The following is a 24837-nucleotide window of genomic DNA, read 5'->3' on the forward strand; positions in this document are numbered from 1 at the left end:
ATATTCCGTCCAACCTCACCTTGGCTGATCCCATGTTTTTCCTACCGCAACTTATTGACTTACTCATCGGAGCCAGTCTATTCTATGAGCTGCTGTGTGTTGGGCAAATCCAGTTTTTAGCCGACCTACAGTTGCTGCAGAAAATCCGGCTTGAATGAATTGTGTGTTAGGGCGGTTCTCGTCTGGAGAGAAAGACAACGCCCCAAAAGGACGTTGTGAAAATTTCAAAAGGAAGAAAGGATCGCTTGCTATTTTTATTTGTAGGGCTTCAGTCAACCACAAAGCCTACTAGGCGCATCATGCATTCCTCAATCACCCGGCTGTATGATCCGATAGGACTTGTTGGATCTGTCATTACGAAGGCAAAGATCTTTCTTCAGAAGCTATCTAGGGTTCCTAGATGGTCACAATCATCACAGTCGGAAGTGGACATTCATGTAGTCTGTGACACCAGAATCGAGGCTTGCATTCATGTCGTATCGAAGCGTACAAGGTCAGAGAGTCATTTACTTTGCTCAAAGTCCCGAGTCGTACCTCTATAAACTGTTACGGTTCCGAAACTGGAGTTATCTGGAGCAAAGTTTCTGTATCGTCTTATGTCGGAAGTAGCTCAGTTAAAGGTCTACGATGGGAAGTATTTTTGCTGGTTCCATTCTGCTGAGGCGCTGTCCTGGATTCGGGAGGAGTCCGCTCGTTTTAATGTTTTCGTCGCCAATCGGGTTTCGACAATCCAGGAGTTGCCCAGAACGATAGAATGGTGATATGTCCCTATGTCTTTGAACTCGGCAGACATCCTGTCGCGTGGTCCTCTTCCCTAGGGGTTAATGGATGATAACCTGTGGGCCGATGATCCTGTGTTTCTTCTTGAACTTCAAGATCAGTGGCCAGCAGCAGTTCCATCTGAAAGACCCACTCTGCAGCTAAGGGCAAGGGTTCTGATAATCCAATCTCCGTACGTTGACGTGACAGCTGGTTCCAAGTACGCTAGCTCGATTCCAGCACTGCAGCGGGTATTCGCCTATTTGCAGAAGTCGCTGGTAGTGACACTTTGAGTTCGTCACAAGGGTGTCACTGCCAGCGACATCAAGAACCCACCTACTATTCCGATTAGTGCAGCGTGTGCATTTTTGGGATGAAATGAAGGAGCTTTAGAATGGAAGGGAGATATCGTCAGCCATCATACTTGCCTCATTCTCTCCTTTTTGGACCACTTTGGCCTGTTGCGTGTGGGCGGTCGTTCAAGGAACTCGACGTTGGATTTTTAAAGTCGTCATCCAGTTATTTTGCCTAGAAGCCATCCAGTTATTCTGGCTATAATTTTTGCCCATTTTTCAACTGGTCAGTCAGTTTCATCGAGCCTGATGTCCCAAAGCTGAATCCCAAAGCAAAGAGCAAAGTTTCAACCGAATGGATAGCTGGCAGCGTGTTTCTTTCCTACAGCATTTATTGGAGTATTTACTGGTCGAGATGGAGTGTCTCGAATTGCGGTGATTAGAACCGCATCAGCTTTGCCGACTGCCTCTTAAGGATGAAATTAAAGAAGCCGACTTTTCTCGGCCGCTAGGCTTTATTGGGCTTCCCATGTAGCATTAAGCTAGCAAGCTTTCGCTCAGCCTATATTCTAAGGCGGGCTTACTCTTGCCCTTTATCTCAGTGCATGCGCATCATAAATTCAAGCTTTTGTCCCACTCTATTTTCATATGTGCCCATAAATAAACAACATTATAACTTTTTAAAAATATTTAATTCAGTTATATTATTTGGACGTTTAAGTCATTGAAAAATCTCAATGACCAAACAATGTTGTTGCTAAATTTTTTTTAATGTTTTTTATGTAACCATTTATGTATTTACTTAACGAAAAATCATTTTCAATATCATTTAATTTTCGATTGATTTAAAATTTAGATTTAAAATTTATATTAAGTTATTTACAAATTGTAGTTGTTTAAATTATAATGGTGTACTTTTTATTTTAAATCCTGAAAGCAGTAGTTTTTCCATTAGCGTTAGTTGATTTTCCCTAGTATTGCGTCAACGGTCCCACTGATGTCACTTAAGTTCTTACGATTTTTCTAACAAAATAACCAGGAAAATATATTGTTGACAAACTAAATAGTATATAAAAAAATAGTTAATTTTTTGCAAACAAATATAATAAATGATTACCTGATTGGTGAAATGACGAATGTGTTGGAATCACATTGAAAAATAACGTGAATCGAGTGGACCCTGTAAAAAAATGTGTACATAAAATGTATATCCTGTAAATGTTCATTGATTTTTTTAGTAATGTATCTGGATAAATCTTATCTTAATATATTAGAGATAAATTGTATAGAAGTAACAGTATATTAACTTTAAATCCAATTAATATTCCTAAATATGTTTATTCCATATTGAAACCTTTTATCTATCCGTAAATCAATCGTCACTGTGTATGTATACAGAAAAGGTATCCCTTGCGTATATATGTATGTATGCATGTAAGCTTGCTTCGATAACATTAATTTTTTTCTGATTGAAGCATTCGAAGAAAAAGGATTGAAAATATCAAAATAATATCTTCCCAATATAATGTTATATTTTCCTCATAACAAACAAAATTTACAATTTACGAATTTGTGTATTCTTGGCCATAATCTAAAAATGTCTACTTCAATTTACAACTACACACAGACGCTTTTTGCATGCATAACGAATCGACTACAAAAGTACATACAGTATGTATGTACATATGCATAGGAAAAAAAAACAAATTTTAGTATGTATGTACATATGTATATTTGAATCCTTTGGAATATTCTTGCCATTAATGCATCAAACCCCTTGCTTTGCAAGTATGTAAATATGTATAATTACACTAGTTTACAAATTTAAATGTAATCGAGTGAACCTTAAAATTGATGATTGTTTTATAGTAATTTGGGGTCGGAGAACACGAAAATGACATCCGTTTATTTTTCTTAAGAACCGTTTTTGAGATATTTTTGAAAATCGTGTTTTTGAGGTCCTTTTTCAGTTTTTTGGTAATATCTCATGAAAAAAACTGTTTACAAACAAAAAAAGGATATTGATTGACAGGTATTGAAGTAACGTTTACGTGGATATATAATATGTGCAGATTGAATCAAATCTCTGTAATGCACAAGCGAACAAAGTACAAAAATAGTGTCATTTTCGACCAATTGAAAAATTGAAATTTTCAAAATTGGTCGAAAATGACACTATTTTTGTACTTTGTTCGCTTGTGCATTACAGAGATTTGATTCAATCTGCACATATTATATATCCACGTAAACGTTAGTTCAATACCTGTCAATCAATATCCTTTTTTTGTTTGTAAACAGTTTTTTTCATGAGATATTACCAAAAAACTGAAAAAGGACCTCAAAAACACGATTTTCAAAAATATCTCAAAAACGGTTCTTAAGAAAAATAAACGGATGTCATTTTCGTGTTCTCCGACCCCAAATTACTATAAAAAACACTTTTTTATGGAGGTTCATTTTTGGTGTAAACTAGTGTTATTAATATACACATTTTGTCACCGTCAAAAGTGTACAACGAAGTGAAGAAGACATCTCTGACCCTACAAAGTATATTACGTAGAAATATCGTTGCAGGATCACCCTCCTGATTCGATATAAGCATGTCAGTCTGTTCGTCTGTCTGCCCCTGGGCCAATTACCCTGGATGACCCTGGATGATATGTATATACTACCTGCAAGGAAAAGAAGGATGTGTGCAAAGTTTCAACTCGATAGCTCTAAAACTGAGAGACTAGTTTGTGTAGAAACCGACCGACGGACATGCTCATATGGACTCAGGAGGTGATCGTGATCAAGAATACATATATATACTTTATAGGGTTAGAGATGTCTCCTTCACTGCTTTGCACACTTTTGACCAAAAATTTAATACCCTCTGCAAGGGTGTAACAATACCTTGCGATTGTTGTATAATTTATGTAGATCGCCGCATACGGAACATTTTTAATTCTTGGAATATGTATATTAGTACAATACGCCATGTAATTCGTGCTAAAAAGGTCATGAATTTTCTGTACAAGATTCTAAGTTCCTAAAAATTTTGTGGTAAACAATGGTAGACTACTATTTTTAATCATAATGTAAATTAATCTTTTATCACAAAGAAAAAAAATATATAAATAAAAATATTTAATTTTTTACCTGTATCTCTTTGCAGATTTTAAAATATGGCTTATTGTCGGTTTATTAAAGATTTTAATATAAAACAAAACATCTTTTTTGATTAAACAAAAACACAATAAATAATATTCAATTTATTGTCGTAATGCCCGAACGGCTAAAGGAGCTGCATTTTTCAGTCTCCTGGACCCATTCACAGTCGCATTCACAGATTCAGCTTAATACCAAGTCCGAGGACCTGAAAAAAATCCCAGGAGCTCAAGATGTCAATCCGTGTTGTAGTATTTTGGGTTTTAACAATAGCGTAGCGATAAAAAATGAACTTGTAGGTGTAACTATTTGTAAAAGGCGTCGCTTCCAAAAACATCAGCAGATTCATAGGGTTAAAATATACAACGGGTGTCCCGTCAATATTAAAGTTTGCATTTCAACGACTATGCTGAGTATTCGAAATCAGGTCCCAAAGGCTTCAAATAATCAACAACCAGCTATGCATAGAAAGTCAAAAAGTAAAAGCAAGTTCAAAGATTTTAAAAAGCTGTCCCTTGAGCAGTCACATGAAGAAATGCAGAAAACTGCGAATCACATATATTCTTTAAAACAATCGAAAGAATCATGTCCAGTAGCATCAGTAAAAGTCGACTTCAATACATCAAATGATTTTCCGGAGATGAAGAATACTACAAAAGGTCCACTGTTTAAGAAAAAGAGAAAAATATGCCACAGCAAGCATTCTGCTTCTAGATCTTCAGTAATTCGGTGTAAAATGTTAATTCCGTTGCCTACATTGGGTGCTACATCCTTTGTAACTCTGCTCGCATTAATCTGTATGGAAACTATCTTGCTGTCCACAATGTCCAGCTGCGCTAAAACATTTTATATGCATTGGAACACCTCAAACAGCATGTAAGTATAAAAATCTAAAATTTACGACCAGGTAGAAGAATATATAAACAAATTTTTTAGGAAAATGGAATACATAAATAATTAATTAAAAAAAATACATTTTGTTCTAGGCAGCTACTAGTAATTACTATATATAATCAACAGATTATTTGTGAGAACATTTTTTTGTTAAGAATTAAGAGTTTAGGTAGGTAGCATAAAAATATTGATAATTTTTATACCCTTGCAGAGGGTATTATAATTTTGGTCAAAAGTGTACAACGCAGTGAAGGAGACATCTCCGACCCTATAAAGTATATATATTCTTGATCAGGATCACCTCCTGAGTCGATATGAGCATGTCCGTCTGTCTGTTTCTACGCAAACTAGTCTCTCAGTTTTAGAGCTATCGAGTTGAAACTTTGCACACCTTTCCTTTGCAGGCAGTATATAAGTCGGAACGGCCGGGATCGGTCGACTATATCTTAAAGCTGCCATATAACTGATTGATCGGAAATGCCATAACTTTGGTGTTTTTTAAGTTAGACGGCTGGGACTTTCCACACATGTTATGTTTGACCAAAATATCTTATGTACAAAATTTCATAAGGATCGGCCGACTATATCCTATAGCTGTCATAGAACGATCGAAATGGTACAGATTCTATTTTGGGAAAAAAAATCTGATCTGCCAATTTTCATAAGGATCGGCCGACTATATACGATCCGCTATATATCTAAAAATATAAAATGCGTGGCGCCACCTAGCGGACTGCGACTGAACTGCAAGGGTATATCAACTTCGGCTCCGCCCGAAGTTAGCTTTCCTTTCTTGTTTTTAAAAATTTTATCTTTAAGTTGTTTTTCGACACTTTAAATGTTCCGATACTCGAAACCGTTTAGGAACTTAGGCGCTGTCAAGGAATGGCTGTGAAAGCGACGGCTTCAGAGTTTGAATTTAAAAATGTGGTATTCCCGAAATCCCTTTTAAAATTTGGCTATGATTATACCCTTGTAGAGGGTATTAAATTTTGGTCAAAAGTTTGCAACGCAATGAAGGAGACATCTCAGACCCTTTAAAGCACCCTTATGTTTTTTTTCTACACGAATTAGTCTTTCAGTTTTAGAGCTATAGACAACTTTGCAGACATCCTTCCTTCCTGTGAACGTAGTATGTAAGTCGGATCGGCCGGATGGGGCTCAATATATTCTGTAGCTGCAATTTGGCCATGGAAAGCTTTGTATTTTGTAGTGTTTTTAAAAAAGCTTGTAGAGTATATTACTCTGGAGCAGCAGTGCGAGAAGAAAGCTGCGAAATTGGACTAGTTAGCTTATAGTAAAGTGGAAAAATTATGGAAGAAATAGGGCTTTTTTTCGTAAACAAAAACCAGGAATGGCTAAATACGCCGCTAGCATTGATTGCATCATCTTCTAAAAAAGTTGCATCAGTGAATATAAAAAGATATTTCGGAATGACGAAGATGCTGCAATCTGCAGCTTTGAATAAAGCTGGGAAACTGTGCTTCATATAGCTTAATAGTTGCTATCAATGCTAATCGCTGACGACGAGTTTATCGGTATACAAATTTTTTATGAAAAAGCACTGCGTTGTGCCAAAAAAAATTCCTATCCCAGTTACCACGATGAACACTAATCATCGCGTTGAAGTAGTACTATAAAGCTTAGTGAACTGCTACCTACAAATGGGGTTATGGCAGCAGCGCCCTTTCTACATACAGGGAAAAATTTAAGACTTCGATAGAAACATGATAGATCAATATTTATTTTAAAGAGAAATGACCGTCAATTTCATGGAAAAGCAATCAACCTTCTACTCAATATTGTCGACTAATTAAGATACTTTGCGAGAAAGAATCTGCAGACTTGCAGAGAAAGTCAAAATATTCAAAGCCAAAAATAAAATATTTTACCGACATAAATGAGTAGCTTTAAAATTGATCACCAATATCATAAGACCATGCTTGATTGCAAACTGGCCACCCAAGGGCTGGAGCTGTGAAAAATTAGACTTCCGAATTTCTCAGTGTAAACGAGCAATTATCTGTTGTCATCTGCTCCATGTGATACCACTTAACCCATAAGTTTACACCCCCTTAAAAGTCATCCAATAGGGTAATCAACCGTCCGGACCCTCAGTACCCATTATGCTGCAGTTTTAGTAACTGCGACACCAAAACCCTTACAGGTGATCTCACTATCAAAACATATATTTATATTTATATATTTATTTATATTCCCGGCTTGCCCCTGATACTTCTGAGATTGAAACTATCGGCTTACATCAAAGCCAAAACAAAAGCCGACATAAAGGTGGTGTATATTAAAAAATGTAAATATTCATACACCGGGCATACGTCATCTTTCAAAATACGCGTTTCCGTGCAGATGTTCAATACGATTTTTTCCGTCAGTTTTTGGACAGACAACGGTGAAGATAAAAATAACCAATGAATGTGGGAATGCATCTCTCTCCATCCTGTAATTACTTCTTCAATTTTTGGTCGGAATGAATGAAAGAATTCATCACAGAGTGAGGCTCGAAAAAAATGTTATGGTAGTTACTAATTATTCTTTGTATGGTGTAGGATCCGTTTTTTTAAGGCGGAGCCCAAGTTAATATACCCAAGTTAATATAGTTAGGTTAGTCTTATATTATACATATATATATTGGATCGTATGTAGTTGGTCGATCCTTATACGAATTTAGAAATACGAAATCAAATTTTATTAGAATTTCACTATCAAATCGATTTTCTAATAAAAATAGCAAGGTTGTGCCACTTCGGATCGTTCAGCTATAATTTATAGTCATAATGCAGCTACATATTAGATATAATCGACCAAACATTAAAAAATCACAAGTTATGGAATTTCCGATCAATCAGGGTTTATAAAATTTGTTTCACTTATTTATTTTAAATTTAATCAGTGGCTATCATATGCTACAACAATCGTTACTGTTTAAATATTTTAAATAAAAGTTTTGTTCACTAACAATCGTGTTTTCTTCTATATTATAAAAATAATAAATTTTCAATTACGAAACCGACTAATAATATTTATGGTTCTTTAATAAATAGATTGCTGTAGTTCCACCATGAAAAAATTTCGAGTATGAGCCGATTTTGGCACGAATTAAACTTATTCCCCCGTTAACGCATTTGACGTCTTAATTATCTAATATAAGGTTGTCAAAAAAGTCTTTCGGTATTTTTATTGAATTTTCAATTGTTCATAAAATTGGATACAATATTGCGATTCAAGTCAAATATGCGCCGTTTTGTTCGATGACGCGTTCCCAACGAGATGCCAACTTCGTAATGCCCCTCTCATAGAAGCTCGCTTCCCTATTGGCAAAAAACTCGGAGAGCCAATTTTTACAGGACTCTCATGTGGCCAACTTTAGACTACCAAGCGCGTTCGCCATGGACAGAAACAGGGGGTAATCACTTGGTGCGAGATCCGGACTATACGGTGGATGCAAAAGAACCTGCCATCCGAGCTACCGGAGCTTCTGGCGCGTCACTAGATGTGTATGGTCTGGCGTTGTCCTGGTGGAAGACAATTCGGCCTCTGTTGATCAAATATGGCTTCTTCTGCATGAGTGCTGTCTTCAAGCGGTCCAGTTGTTGGCAGTACAGGTCCGAATTGAGCGTTTGGCCATAGGGGAGCACCTCATAGTGCATTATATTCCTTGCCAATCCCACAAACACACAGAAGAACCTTGCTGGCCGTCAACCCAGGCTTGGCCACCGTCTGGGCCGCTTCACCGCTTTTTGCCCACGACCGTTTGCGCCTTACGTTATCGTAAGTGACCCACTTTTCATCGCCAGTCACCATACTCTTAAAAAAAGGGTCAATTTGGTGCGATTTAGAAGTGATTCGCATGCGTTGATACGGTCAAAGATGTTTTTGTACCAATGTGCGTTGTGCGTTGGAAATGGAAACTGTATCGGGGCCATAAACTGCACAAATTTTATTGGCGGCTTGAGATGCATTTTTGCCTTTATTTTCTCTTTATTTTGCTCCATGATTGCGACGCTATAACTCAAGAACGACTTAAAAGAAAAGACAATCAATCAAACACGTGTTAGCGCGTGAAATGAGCTTTCCAAAAAGGTATAATATAACCTGATGCGACGAATAAAACAAGAACTACGCGCTTTCAGCGCCAACTAGCGAAAATATCGCAAGACTTTTTTGACAACCTAATATATAAAATTCTCATGTCACGGTGTTAGTAGCTCTACTCCTCCGAAATGGCTCGAGCGATTTTTGTGAAATTTTGTGGGCATATTCGTTAGGGCTGAGGATCGGACAACATATATTTTTCATCCCCCTAAATGTTAAGGATGGTTCACCCCGAATTTTTTTTATACAAGTCCGCTCAACTACGAGTATCAATCGATCAGTTATCCCCGCTCCAGTTGTCACTCCGGTCCCCTATCTTACTCACTATACATTTTTTAGCCATTTTGTATTGTGTACAATCGTAGCAGTGACGGTTATACGTAATACTGTCGCAATGCCAAGAAAAGGCAAAGGGGCCAATTTGAGTCGTCGAACGGTCAAATCCACAACCGCGCGAGATAGAAGAAGATAATGCAAATGTGCGTGTGAGCATGGCGCAGTTGCGTCAATCAGAATCGCAAGAGGCACGAGATGAACGTAATCAAGAAAGACAACTGCAACGAAGAGAAGCACGCAGATTCTAGTTAATCGACTTAGAGGAATTGACCAACAACGCCAACAAGTTCATCGAGCATTTACATTAGGGGCATTTCTTCGACTAGCATTCCAGTACGAACCTGATGTTGAATATACTGCTCATTCCAAAGTGATTATTGGTACTTTAAGGTTAAGAAATGCCTGTATTGCACTTTTGCACAATTTAAAAATGAGCCACTTGTTGCTCATCAGGAAAGAACCATGGCGCGGTTTACTTCTCGGTACAGATCCATATTCTACTCTGTTCCTGAAGTCAATTCGTACATTCAATTCATGCTTCCAAATGACATCGTTTAGAGCAGTGGTTCCCAAAGTGGTCCAGGTGGACCCCTAGGGGTCCACGGGAGACTCGACGGGGGTCTACGTTGGGTGTAACAAAAATTACGATTGATAGTTATTTAGCTGCAGGGGGTCCACCGGATCCAGCAAAGTTTTGAAAGTGGTCTATGAGAGAAAAGAGTTTGGGAACCACTGGTTTAGAGCTACAGAAATAGTTAACAATATTGCTGGAAACTGTCACCATTTCAATTTCACGTTCAAAATCAAAGGCCAAGTGTATCACAAAGTGGGCTTATTGCTGTCAATGCCGAACGAATCTCATAAATTTATACAAATCTACTTTATGGGTGGCGAGGACTCCACAACCATTTACAATTGAAGGTTGGAGCTCCGATCATTCTACTTCGTAACTTGAACCCACCACGGCTGTGTAATGGTATACGATTAGTAATTAAGAAATTAATGAAAAATATCATTGAAGCCAGCATTTTGCCACGAATACCTATGATTTCTACAGATGTGCCAATTGAATTCAAATGGACTCAATTTCCAATTCGATTGGCATTCGCTATGACGATCAATAAGTCAGATTTGGAAACACCATGCTTTTCCCACGGACAACTACATATATGTGACATGTTCTCGCGTGGGAAAACCATCCAGTTTATTTGTGCTGGCTAAAGACGGACTAACCAAGAATATTGTGCACTCCATTGCACTGAGAGAATAATCTTATTCTTATTGAACTAAACCAAATTTTTCTAGAAAAAATATATATGGCCAAACAACGTTTGCTGGGTTTTCTAGTTATTTTATATATTTCAATTAGTCCGACAATTTTCAAATTTTTTTCCCACATAAAAAATTTTAATTGCTCCATAAAGGTTATGCTCCCAGTGAACCTAAGTCCAGAACAAACATAGGTTTCATCACCCACAGTTCGCCTGCGGTACACCTAAGAGAAGAAATTGATCAAATTTTACCATATATTGAAGGCGGAAACGGTTAAAATTCTATACCTCGATAATGGCATCAATAGTTTCCCAGTTCTAGTTCCGCTGATTAAAGACGTTCCTCGTGTTCCAATCTTTTGATTAAGCTATGGTTTAGAGCAGTCGAACGATCAAGCATTTAAAAAATGTCTAAAATATGTATATAAGTCCAATAAGTATATAAAATATATAAGTGGTAACGTTCTTACAACGGTAAGAATATATAAACCAAAAGTTTAACGATTATTTGCAGATAAGTGACAAGACAACTAACTGCGCCTTAGAAAAAATACAAAAAAAAGCTTGTTCGGCACGAGCAAGAAAAACAAAAAATCAGGCACGCGTCGAATAAGAATATTTTTTATATGTGCACCTATATAGCATATTTTCGTCAACAAAATTGGTATCAGATATTTTGGGTTTAGGATGCAGGTTCGTCACCGGTACTTAACCTCGTCAAGAGGCTTTTTTAAATGATATCAGTGGTTTTTTATGTGATTTTTATGCGATTCACACAGTTAGCAATACTTTAAATGTAAGAATAAACACCAAAACTCTTTTTTTTTATTCCAAAGATTTTAACATTAAAGAAAGTAGAATAATTAAAAACCTTTTCAAAGATTTAATGAATGTTTCGATAGCTTCAGTGGCTCTAAAGTTATGCGTATTTTTAATTTACAATGGTTTTCAAAATTGGTTAGGTTAAAAATTTGAATTAAAAATTTGCTCAAAATTTTATTACAAATCCAAAATTGTTTCGTAGTTGCGGGAAACCAAATTGCTTATACAAATAAACAGATAAGAGGCCGATCCTTATGAGTGTTTCACAATAAAATAAAAAATCAAAAAAAAAACAAGAAACTAAGTTGATATACCCTAGCAGTTTAGCAGCAGCCTTTATTATTATTATATATCGGATCGTATGTAGTTTTCCGATCCCTAGGAGAATTTCACAAATCAAATAAATTTTCTAAAAAAAATTTTGGAAACAGCCACAAGAATCTTTAAAAATAGCAAGGTTATGCCACTTCCGATTGTTCAGTTATATGACAGATATACGATGCAGTCGGCCGATCCTTATGAAAGATCTGATTAGATTGTCCAATTTCACAAATCAAATAAATTTTCTAAAAAAAATTTTGTAAACAGCCACAAGAATCTTTAAAAATAGCAAGGTTATGCCACTTCCGATTGTTCAGTTATATGACAGATATACGATGTAGTCGGCCGATCCTTATGAAAGATCTGATTAGATTGTCCAAAACGGAATACGTATAAAGTCCCATCATTCTAGCTTCAAAAACAACAAAGTTAAGTCAATTCCGATTGTTCAGTTATATGAGAGCTATAGGATATATACGGCCGATCCTAATAAAATTTTGCAAATCGGATAAAATTGCCTAAAATGCAATCTGTACGAAGTCCTTTTTTCCTAACTTAATAAACACCAACGTTATGCCAATTCCGATCGTTCTACGACAGTTATAGGATACAGTCGGCCGATCCTTATAAATTTTGTACATAAGATATTTTGATATTTTGAATAGATATTTAAATAAAAATAGGTTTTTAAAAAACTTGTTTAACGTTTAAATATCTTCCTTGATTATAAAGTTATGAATTATTTTAATTAACAAAGTTTTTAAAAATTTTTAACGTAAGCTAGGTAAGGTATTTCAAAAAGATGTAGAACAAATGTTGCTCATACAATAGTAGCAAACATCTCCAACTTTTTTCAGGATTGCCATGAAAAAAAAAGTACAAACAGACAACCAGACAAACTGCCTCCAATTGGAAAAAGCTGTACAAATCGAATTTCTGAATTAATCGTGTCGGTTGACGTACCAATCGACGCGTATTTAGGAGTAGAATGCGAATATATAAAAATTATATCTAAGGACTAAAATGTCTCCACCATCCCTAATTTAGTGATTCAAAATTTTTTTATTTTCACCCTAATTTCTCCCAAATCAAACGACTTTTTGGAAAATGTTAGGGTAAAAATTATCTAATTAATACAATACCTTTCGATTGGTGTATAATTCATTCAGATCGGATGCCTACAGAAAATTTTTAATTCTTCGGCGATATACAAAAATTATTTTCACAACACACAATTATTTGCACATCCCAACTTTATTTAGTTTTTAATCTTGTTGTTGTTGAAAAATTTCCCTGAAATAAATGTCATTGCGTATCTTGATCCTTGCTGAAGGGACACAAAAAGAAATGGGAAAGATAGAGGTTCATAGGACAAATATAAAAGCAAATGAAAAAAGCTTATCAGTTGTCAGAAGTATTTGCACACGTTTTCGGTGCGTCAAAATTATTTTCACTAAAACTTAGTTTGATTTATTTCAGCCTAATATCTAATTTTACCAAAAGATTTTCTTAATTAGATCAAAATACGTTATGTTTTAGCTTTTGAAAAAAAATGTTAGTTTCTTGTGTACAAATTTTGTCCTTTTTGTTAAAAAAAATCGGGAATATATATTTTTTTTCAAGAGCTCAATACCATAAGAACCAATACCAATAACATAAGAAACACCGGCGATTTTGAAATCTTTTGAAATTTTGAAATTTGGAATTTTTAAGCGCAAAAAAGTCCCGAAAAACGGTTTTTAACCATAAATCAAGATTTTGAGGGTGTTACAAATATTTCATACACGATTTTGTGTTATAGTCGACCAGATAAACAATTTACTATGTCACTTTAAAAGTTCAGAATCACTGTTGCACTATGTAATTTTTTTTTTATCTAATTAAGAAAATCTTCTGACAACTGATAAGCTTTTTTTCATTTGCTTTTAGATTTGTCCTATGAACCTCTATTTTTTCCCATTTCTTTTTGTGTCCCTTCAGCAAGGATCAAGATACGCGATAAAATTTATTTCAGGGAAATTGTTCAACAACAACAAGAATAACAACTAAAAGAAGTTGGGATGTGCAAATAATTGTGTGTTGTGAAAATAATTTTGACTAGGGTTGTATATAGTCTCCTCGCGCATGCATGCAGGTCGTCACCTCGTGGACTATCGTCCACAGTGATTTAACACGAAACTTAAATTTTTTATGAATTGGAACTTATAAATGAACACTCGCAGCAGTTTTAGGTTAGAGGAGAATCCAACTATCACTTCCAATAAATATTAGGTAGAGACCATTACGGTTAATCCGACCGCTTTCGATCTTGCTTCTATATATAGATGGTGAAAGATCAAACGGGGGACTCGTTGCAAACTTATCTTCCTTAAAACCCAAGCACCTGTAAACCAGATCGATTTAACAGTCTCCTTTACGTTTCCAACTTTTGACACTTACTTCTTTTAAATCACATCAACTATATATGAAACGAACGTTGGCAACGACGATGGGTGAAAACAAATCCAATAAGTAGTAAATTCTGAATCCGACCGAATCGGACTTTGATAAGAGGCTTGATCTTGCGCCAGCGATCTGCGAGGTGAGCACATTATTCAAGACGGGAGAGCGTCTGTGCCATAAGCGTCATCACTTTAGACTTTTCAGTCAACACGAAACATAATTAACTTCTTCAGATTTGAACCTTTATTTATATTTGTATCTAAAAAATAATTTTACGAATTATTTTGTACCCACAAGAGCGAATATGAGCTTCTCATGACCTCCCACTCCACCCTACGACAACTTTTACTAGACTTTAGAGATATAAAATACAATATATATCTCCCAAAATTTAAACTGTTCTTTACGGCATGTCTATTTACACACGGAAAATAAGTTTTTTCATTAAAACAAAAAAGCTAATTTACTCTAATTAATTTAATTTTACTGTGTAATTTATTTATTTAATATAAAATTTGTTTAAGACTATTCCTTGAGAGCACCTCTTGTATTTATAAGTGAACACAGAATCTACAGCAGTCTTTGACAAAAAAAAAAGCTTGTTTAGGCAAGTCTTTATTATACCCTTGCAAAGGGTATTATAATTTTGGTCAAAAGTGTACAACGCAGTGAAGGAGACATATTGCTTGGCACGTCTTTATTATACCATTGCAAAGGGTATTTTAATTTTGGTCAAAAGTGTGCAACGCAGTGAAGGAGACATTTCCGACCCGAAGTATATCAGGATCACCTCCTGAGTCGATATAAGCATGTCGGTCTGTCTATTTCTACGCAAACTGGTCTCTCAGTTTTAAAGCTTTCGAGTTGAAACTTTGCACACATCCTTCTCTTGTTTGCAGACAGTATATAAGTCGGAACGGTCGGGATCGGTCGACTATATCCTATAGCTGTCATAGAAAGATTGGAATTGGCATAACTTAAGTGTTTTTTAAGTTAGAAAGATGGGACTTGGTACAGATTCCATTTTGACCAATAGCTGTTATAGAACTGAACGATCGGAATTGGCTTAACTTTGTTGCTTTTGAAGCTAGAATGATGGGACTTTCTACGGATTATATTTTAGGCAACTCTATACGATCTGCCAAATTTTATAAGGATCGGCCGACTACATCCTGCCATATAAATGAACGATCAGAAGTGGCACTGTTTTTTTAAAGATGCTTGGGGCTGTTTCCAACATATTTGTTAGAAAATTTATTCGATGGTGAAATTCCCATATGGATCGGCCAACTATATACGATACATATATATATAATAATATATGCTGCTACTGGAAAGGTATAGAAACGTTTCATTCTTGTTTTTATACCCTTGCAGAGGGTATTATAATTTTGGTCAAAAGTGTGCAACGCAGTGAAGGAGACATCTCCGACCCTATAAAGTATATATATTCTTGATCAGGATCACCTCCTGAGTCGATATGAGCATGTCCGTCTGTCCGTTTCCCTATAAAGTATATATATTCTTGATCAGGATCACCTCCTGAGTCGATATGAGCATGTCTAGTATGTCTACGCAAACTAGTCTCTCAGTTTTAAAGCTATCGAGTTGAAACTTTGCACACACCCTTCTTTCCTTTGCAGGCAGTATATAAGTCGGAACGGCCGGGATCGGTCGACTATAGTTGCCATATAACTGATTGATCGGAAATGCCATAACTTTGGTGTTTTTTAAGTTAGAGGTTTGGGACTTTTCACACATGTTATATTTGACCAAATATGAAATACCTTATGTACAAAATTTTATATGGATCGTCCTATAGCTGCTATATAACTGATTGATCAGAAATGCTATAACTTCGTTGTTTTTCAAGTTAGAAGGATGGGAGTTTCAATGGTCAAAATAATACGATATGCAAAATTTCAAAAGGATCGGCCAACTATATACGATCCGCTATATATATAATAACATAAGATGCGTGGCGCCACCTAGTGGACTGCGACTCAACTTCAAGGGTATATAAACTTCGGCTCCGCCCGAAGTTAGCTTTCCTTTCTTGTTTGATTTTATCGCGATAGTTCCAGTCGGGAGGTGGAATAAGTTTCCCTTGTGAGTTTATCGTTGGAAATGAATCGATTTGACCGCAGCACTATGAGTGGGCTAGACGATTACCTGTTCTCGATGATATTCATGATGACGAGGCGATTGTTGAGAAAGGTTCCCAAATCCAGGAAACTATCTCAAGAGTTCACTCATCAGTGATCCCAGGCTTGCAAAGTTATCGTAGGAAGTCTGATGATTAAATTACGAACTAGCCATTGCGTTTTAGAAGCGATATTAGTTTTAAGAAGGTTGTTAAGCTAAGCAGCCACCAGATAAGCTGATTATAATATTGATAATTTCTTTAGCACTTTGTTGTCATTTGTAGCGCATGCACTTTTGGCATTTCTGAATTTCATAAGAATCGGCCGACTATATCCTGTGACTGGCATACATAAAGTTAGAAAGATTAAACATTCCATGAGTCAAATGACTTGCAAATAAGGATCGGCCAAATATATCGAATATATGCGATATATATTTTACAATATAAACTGCCAAACACGTTCAATAAAACATGTAAAAAAAATGTATATCTTTTTTCAGATTTCGGATTGATAACACCGATCATATAATTGACGTTAATAAAGGCAATCTCGCTTTTGAGTTTGATCAGGTGCATATTATATGTCCTGTTTACGAACCTGGGACATTTGACAACGAAACCGAGAAATATATAATTTACAATGTATCTAAAGTGGAATATGAAACTTGTCGCATAACAAATGCAGATCCGCGAGTAATAGCAATTTGTGATAAACCTCAAAAACTAATGTTTTTTACTATTACCTTCCGGCCATTTACACCGCAACCAGGTGGCTTGGAATTTCTACCTGGAAATGACTATTACTTTATTTGTAAGTTCGTTTAATTTATAGTTCTTGACAATATATTTTATTCGACCTTTTTATTGTTTAGCAACTTCATCCAAGGACGATCTTTACCGTCGAATAGGTGGTCGTTGCTCCACAAATAATATGAAAGTTGTATTTAAAGTTTGCTGTGCAAGTGAAGAGAAAACCAAAAATACAACGACCAGCAAATCAGTTGGCATTACTGATACTTCCAATGTTTCTTCTTATGATGTTGGTCACAATTATTTAAATGGAAAAAATATTGGTCTAGGAAGCAATATTGGCATAAGTGGCGTCAGCAGCGGCATAGTCCCCCCTTTTTCTATAAATCCTCCTAATGGCAACAGCGATGTTAATAGTAATAGTATTGGACCTAGTATTAATACAAATCTTGATAAATTTAATAGAATTCCAATTCAACCAAACATAATTGGTAATAATATTGGCACAAATTCAAATGGAGAAGTTAATGTTGCAAGTAATGCAGGTATTCTGCCTGCACCTGGTCATGGCAGCATCAACATGCTTCAACCAGGACGTGGTGGGATAAATATACCTTACCCAGGACATCATCACATTCAAACTGGAATACGGATAAACAATGTTCCCACACATCATAGTTATCCGCCTCACAAAGGAAATCCCAACAGCAATTCGAATGGTAAGAAAAATTTAATTTTTATATAATCAATCCCGCCAAAGATTGAACATTTTTCCCAATATTTATACTCTTGCAGAGGGTATTATAATTTTGGTCAAAAGTGTGCAACGCAGTGAAGGAGACATCTCCAACCCTATAAAGTATATATATTCTTGATCAGGATCACCTCCTGAGTCGATATGAGCATGTCCGTCTGTCTGTCTCTCTGTCTGTCTGTCGGTTTCTACGCAAACTAGCCTCTCAGTTTTGGAGCTATCGAGTTGAAACTTTGAACACATCCTTTCTTTCGTTGCAGGTAGTAAATAAGTCGGAACGGCCGGGAACGGTCGACTATATCCTATAGCTGCCATATAACTGATTGATCGGAAATGCCATAACTTTGGTCGAGAAAGATAAGCTAACTTCGGGCGGCGCCGAAGTTGATATACCCTTGCAGTTGAGTCGCAGTCCGCTACGTGACGCCACACATCTTATATTATTAGATATATAGCGGATCGTGTATAGTTGGCCGATCCTTATGAAATTTGGCATATGAGTAATTCTCCAGAAAGGTCAACCGTGACAAAAAAATGCAAAGTCAATAAAATAATGTTTTTTTTTACCCATTTTTATAGGGAACCTATTAAATTTAGCTAATTTAATAATATTTAACATTTACTCATAACACATTTCAAAATATTTTAATCCAAAGTCTCAAATGTGCAAAAGTTTAGTTTTTAGCATTTCAGCGGCACGATTTGTATTAAATAATTTTCGTAAAGAGAGTTAAATTGGCATTGATATTCACTATTTGTAATATCGACTAATAACCAAAGATTACAACAATAATGTAAAAGAAACGATGCGATTCCTAATTACTGTGAATTTCAGATCAGATTATGAGTTTATTTCATTGTCGCGTACGACATGGTAAGAAATTTTTTTTTTTATTATTATTATTTGCTTTTTATTAATGCAGATGAATGAAGGAAATAATAATACAGTCAACTGCAAGCGGTGTAGACAAAATTTAAAAAATAATGACACCAAATAAAAAAACATTATATTATTATATTACATATAATTATATTATTTTGTTTGTTAAGTTTGAAGCCTACATTTATTTTTTTAGCTCTAAATTAATTCTTATTAAACTCAGAATCTCCACATTCACGTTTTATTATTTTAAAAGTACAAAAACAACTAAAACAAGAAAGGAAAGCTAACTTCGGGCGGAGCCGAAGTTGATATACCCTTGCAGTTGAGTCGCAGTTCGCTAGGTGGCGCCACGCATCTTATATTATAAGATATATAGCGGATCGTATATAGTTGGCCGATCCTTATGAAATTTGGCATATCGAATTATTTTGACAAAAGAGGAATCCATTGAAACTCCCATCCTTCTTACTTGAAAAACAACGAAGTTATAGCATTTCCGATCAATCAGCTATAGGATATAGTCGGCCGATCCTTATGAAATTCGACAAATCAGATTGTTTTTTTTTCAAAATAGAATCTGTACCAAATCCCATCTTTCTTACTTAAAAAACACCAAAGCTATGCCAATTTCGATCGTTCTATGACAGCTATTGGATATAGTCGGCCGATCCTTATGAAATTTGTACATAAGATATTTTGGTCAGATATAACATGTGTGGAAAGTCCCAACCCTCTAACTTAAAAAACACCAAAGTTATGGCATTTCCGATCAATCAGTTATATGGCAGCTTTAAGATATAGTCGACCGATCTCGGCCGTTCCGACTTATATACTGCCTGCAAAGGAAAGAAGGATGTGTGCAAAGTTTCAACTCGATAGCTCTAAAACTGAGAGACTAGTTTGCGTAGAAACGGACAGATGGACAGACGGGCATGCTCATATCGACTCAGGAGGTGATCCTGATCAAGAATATATATACTTTAAAGGGTCGGAGATGTCTCCTTCACTGCGTTGCACACTTTTGACCAAAATTATAATACCCTCTGCAAGGGTATAATAATATGAAGGAAGGAAATGTCGCGTGCGACAGTGAATAAAATTGAATTTAAAAAAAAACTAACAAATAATTTTAAGTGAAACAAAAAGAATTACTAAAATCAAATAATAAATAAAGTTTTTAAATTGATTGCAGACAATTTTTCCATCGGGTTTCGCTAAAATTAGCGTTTGAAATGGTTTTTGAAAAAGTAACTTCTGTTTCGTGTCGCGTGCGACAGACCTAGCTTTTTTTTTGAATATTATAAAAACAAAAAGCCTTCCAAAATTAATCTTTGCACAAATTGTACAAATTATTAACACCTATTAGATTTTTGTAAAAATAAAAAACAATCTTGGCACATTGTTTTTTTTCCAGTTGGAATGCGTACGAATGTCGCGTTCGACATTAGATAATTACCCATATATAAGATGTGAATAAAGTTAAATTTACAAAACTTTGCCCTTTTTTATGTCCCGAATTTCATTCAAGTATTAAATGTACAATTATTTTTACAGATGATCATCATTATGAAAAACATCCTAACGAGGTCGTAAAGAATGAAGAATTGACGTATAATAGTGGATCTTCATCTCGAAAGTGCCGCATCTATAGTATATGGATTCGGCTATTTTCGTGGCTATCGTTGACTTTACCTTCGTTTTGCTGTATGGCTGCGCATTGGATAAGTTCACCGGTAGCATTAAGTATAGCTGCTGTTCTTGGAATGCACTACATAGCTGGGAAAGCCATAATTACACCACAGTTGTATCGGTCAGAAAATATTTTATGCACTCCATCCTGTATTAATAATTTTAGAGTTTCCTCAACAGCCACAAACAAATATGTGTGTTAGATTATCAGGGGTTTTGTTTTAGCATATTAATACATAATGAGTGTGTATTTTTAATCAAAGTATCGCGCAATATTTTTTCAATTCAATTTTGTATTAATGTAGAGGGTGTTATACTGACCTCGGTATCAGTGTAATTGATTTAAACATATATTTGCAATCGATCGAGTTATTCCGACTTGAAAATTTAGGATAATAGATCAGATAGAAAGGAGAAAGGTGAAATAGATTTAATAAGTAAAAAAATAAATACTTAAACCATATTTAAAATTGAAATCTAGATGTAGGGATCGAATTATAACTAATTTATAAACGAGAACGGCTAAAGATATTGAAAAATTTTTTAATAATGTACCAAGGCCCAGGTATACACAGTACTAGCAATTTAGCTAGATATACGCCGTAAAGTGCCTAGCCACTAGCCACTCATCCGCTCGATATTGTTTCCTTATGGTTTTACAAAGTCACTTTTTGGCGTTTGTAGGAATCAGAATGTTCATCTAAATCCATCCGCTGAAAATTTGAATGAGAACTTAAATACTTAAAACGACTCAGACATTCCCTTTTATTATCCTTATATGCCTTGATATGGCTTTAAGTAAAATAAAAATATTATAACGTTTAGTTTCTCATTGTACAAAAAATAGTACTGTGGGTATTTCGACTGAAATTAATACAAAATAAACACGCTTTTAAAGAAAGCGAGTAGACAATTAGTTCTAAAAGCATTAGAGACGACTTTGCTTAGCCGATTGTACAATGATACACTACAATAAGGTATCCTCGAGTATGTTAAATATTCGTTTACAAATGTATATGTACAATCGTGTTAGGTATTTTGAATATGGTAAAGGTGAAATTCAAAGAACTTGACTAAAAGTTTTATGTTCTTCTTGTTTTGTTTTTATATAATTTTTTATTGGATATAAGACATTTTTATTTTAAATAAATAAATTAAGAAACATTGTGAAGTACACTGCTGGCCAAAATATTAAGTACATGCTCATAAGATTTCTTTTATTTCACGTAAATCTTTTTTTTATTACCGTAACGAACCAATTCGAATTTTTTTAGTTTTCTGGCGTAATGCTGATTATAAAAATACTTAACATAAGAATATTTCACGAAATATGTATAATTTATTGTGGATTAAACCTAAAAACATAAAAAAGGGTTGGTCAAAAAAAAAGGTACAGCAATTCTTCAAAGCCTCTAACTTAAAAATCAAAAACACTTTCTCAATTCTTTTTCTTTATAGTAATCTTATGCTAATACCCAGTATATCCCCCCTTATTTTGTATAACTTTTTATATCCGTTTCGGCATGCTGGGCATTTAATTTACGGCACTTCTCCAAACCTTGTCTTCTCTTCGAATTGCTGCAATTCTTCTTTATTTTGAAATGTGTTTGTGCCAATCCGAGGATTAAGCTCTAGGTTATGTCTGCAGTTTGACTTGGCCACTTCATAATGTCCACCTTGTTTTCGGTGAACTAAGCCTTGACCAGCTTTGATGTGTGTTTTGGGTCGTTGTCCTGTAGAAAGACCCGTCTCAAGGGCATGTCTTCCTCAGCATTATGTCAGACAATGTATTTCTATACCCAAATCGGGTCATAGTATCGGTAATCCGATGAATCGGGACAACTCCATGCCAAGAAAAACAGTCCCAAATCATAATGTTTCCGCTTCCGGGTTTAACGGTCTATTTCGAGTACCGGTCGTCGAATTCTTTGCCTTTGGGTCGCCGAAACAAGTCGTACATTCTTTCTGGAGTGGTTACCAAATAGATTTATTTTTGTTTCGTCGCTCCATAGGACATTATTCCAGTTTTTGGAACCCTCTGGTCCAGATCATGCCAAACGATTTTGGGCTAACTTTTTCCTCATCTTTAAATTATTCCCTCGAAGGAGAGGAACTTTTCTGGCAATGCGTCCTTGTAAGCCAGCATTAGTAAGTCTACGACGAACTGATCTAGACGATATTTCATGGTCAATATGAAAGACTTAGGATTCGGGTGTCGGTCGTTTGACAGGATTTCTTCTTCCGAACTCGAGTTTCGAATTGAACCTTGAATTTTAGGGCATTCTGGACCAAAAATAATGACTGCCAAAGTCTTTTAGCGATTTCCCGAAGACTTTATTCTTCCTTTTGCAGAATTAAAGCAATTTTTTTCTTTTTTCTGTTGTACAATTCTTTTTTTTGCCCCAACTATAGAATTTTTTTTTCCTGGGATATCCTTAAATATGCTAGAAAATAATAAAAACCAACAAATCTTAACTCGAATCTAGCTTTAATCCTTTAAAATTTATCAAATACACAGGTGTACTTATTATTTTGACCAGACCAAAATCGCCCACCCAGCAGAAAATTAAGCTTAGTATTGAATACACGAGGTGCCCCAATTTCAATTTTGTTTTAGAAATTGTGTAACATTGTAACTTATCAATATAAAAAAATTGACGGGTGTGCATTGCATAAAAATCGAGTTATATGTACGTACTGTGTACTTATTATTTTGGCCAGTAGTGGTATGTCTTCAAATTCGTAAAAATGTATATGTATATACGAATAGAACAGTATACATTGTAATAATAAAACAAAAACGTATTTAGGTGAAACGTTATAAACTTTGTATATTTAATATAAGCAAATCGAAAAAGTAAAATTAAAGTAATAAATGAATAACAACAAACGAACGAAAAAGTTTATATTGTGCTTCAATTGTGTGAAAATTGAAGAATTAATAATATATTTACATATAAAGAGAAGAATTCAAATGACATTAGTGCGTTATTATACACGCGTGTCTTCATTTAGTCCGATAATTGAGTGTGTTAATATACACATAAAAAAATTTTTCAAAACTAGTATTAAAATTCATAATGGAAGTGAAAATAAAATGAAAAATTCATCAAATTTTTTGTTTTTTCTAAACCATGGTTTCTTCTGACGACGGCATCCAAAATCCTCTATACAAGAAATCCTCTCGGCTCCGCCCGAAGTTTACATACACCTTCAATTAAGTGGCCCCTTATATTATACGATAGATGTATACAGAATCGGCTTTATATTGCACATATCGGATATAGTTGGCCGTACATACACACATGATCATATTAATAGGTACTTTACAATTTTTCAATTTAATATCATTTTTTGGATAATGACTAAGGAAACCCACCGTATATCAATGAACTGAATTTGTGAGCCAACATAATACTAAATTGATCAAAATAATAGATACAGCATAAATTTCTTGTATATATAAGGGAAATTGTTTGAAAATTTTTTGAGGTTTTAAAAATATAATTACAGTTTTTTATTTAATGGGTTTGCATAAAAATGTCAAAAATATTTGAGCCATTGCCAAATTCATGAACAAATTTTATAATTTTAAACAAACTTGATTCGAAAAAACTATCCTACCATGACAAAAAACAAAAACGGTCACATTGAAGCGCAAAAAATAAATTCGTGGCAAACTTTGCTACGGATCTGAAAAACTAGGACAGATTCCTTGGTGTGAATTACATAAATTTATTTTGAAATGAATGTGAAACAAATTCTATTTTCTTAAGAGGACAACCCTAGTAGTAACGCGAAAAAAATTTACCATTTTCATGAACAAAAGAAAACTACCAACATTTTTGAATAATAAAATGTATTTTCTAAAAATACACATACACATAAAACACATAAAAGTACATAATACATTTAAAAATTTCCATGAAAACATTGTTTTCGGTGACCAATATTATAAGAAGCTGGTTCATCTAAAACAAAAAATTCAAACGGGTTTAGTTAAAGTTGAAAATAATCTTTTTTAATCGAACCTTTCGAAGTTTTTTAATTGAACCTTTTAATTTTACAAAAAAAAAAATAGTTTTTCAGCTATAAAAAAGAGAGTTTTTTATTTAAAAAACAAGAAAAACAAGCTAACTTCGAGCAGAGCCAAAGTATATATCGAATATAGTTAGCTGATCCTTATGAGAGTTTCACCATCAAATCAATTTTCT

The 24837-nt window shown here is 34.9% G+C and overlaps 1 protein-coding gene and 1 long non-coding RNA gene across 6 annotated transcripts; one reads left to right on the forward strand and one right to left on the reverse strand.

Annotated features, from left to right (window-relative positions):
* Nucleotides 1–1865: 1865 nt before the first annotated feature.
* On the reverse strand, nucleotides 1866–2721 carry LOC123257714. Of its 3 annotated transcripts, none has more exons than XR_006507833.1 (3): nucleotides 2407–2721; nucleotides 2170–2232; nucleotides 1866–2111 (listed from the first exon to the last, which is right to left on the reverse strand). It is a non-coding gene; the product is annotated as an uncharacterized LOC123257714 (long non-coding RNA). The 3 variants fall into 3 exon arrangements; XR_006507832.1 differs by having other exon boundaries at nucleotides 2360–2418; XR_006507831.1 differs by lacking the exon at nucleotides 2407–2721 and having other exon boundaries at nucleotides 2170–2299.
* LOC6502483 lies at nucleotides 2124–23737 on the forward strand. Of its 3 annotated transcripts, none has more exons than XM_044717630.1 (5): nucleotides 2124–2257; nucleotides 4210–5078; nucleotides 17048–17358; nucleotides 17420–18016; nucleotides 20489–23737. In XM_044717630.1, the coding sequence occupies exons 2-5, from the start codon at nucleotides 4318–4320 to the stop codon at nucleotides 20824–20826; spliced, it is 2007 nt and encodes a 668-aa protein (XP_044573565.1). In that variant the 5' UTR covers nucleotides 2124–2257; nucleotides 4210–4317; the 3' UTR covers nucleotides 20827–23737. The 3 variants fall into 3 exon arrangements, with proteins under 3 accessions (XP_044573565.1, XP_001966943.2, XP_044573564.1); XM_001966907.4 differs by having other exon boundaries at nucleotides 2127–2266; XM_044717629.1 differs by having other exon boundaries at nucleotides 2163–2289.
* Nucleotides 23738–24837: the final 1100 nt, after the last annotated feature.

The sequence above is a fragment of the Drosophila ananassae genome, assembly GCF_017639315.1.
Source record: "Drosophila ananassae strain 14024-0371.13 chromosome 4 unlocalized genomic scaffold, ASM1763931v2 tig00000054, whole genome shotgun sequence".
In the NCBI taxonomy this organism is placed as follows: Eukaryota; Metazoa; Arthropoda; class Insecta; order Diptera; family Drosophilidae; genus Drosophila; species Drosophila ananassae.

Excerpts from the sequence above, each read along its gene's own strand:
- LOC6502483 (XM_044717630.1), top strand. The coding sequence starts at position 4,318 with ATGCCCGAACGGCTAAAGGAGCTGCATTTTTCAGTCTCCTGGACCCAT. Across the intron at positions 5,079-17,047 it reads TGGAACACCTCAAACAGCAT|ATTTCGGATTGATAACACCG; the intron begins GTAAGTATAAAA and ends ATCTTTTTTCAG. Across the intron at positions 18,017-20,488 it reads TCCCAACAGCAATTCGAATG|ATGATCATCATTATGAAAAA; the intron begins GTAAGAAAAATT and ends TTATTTTTACAG.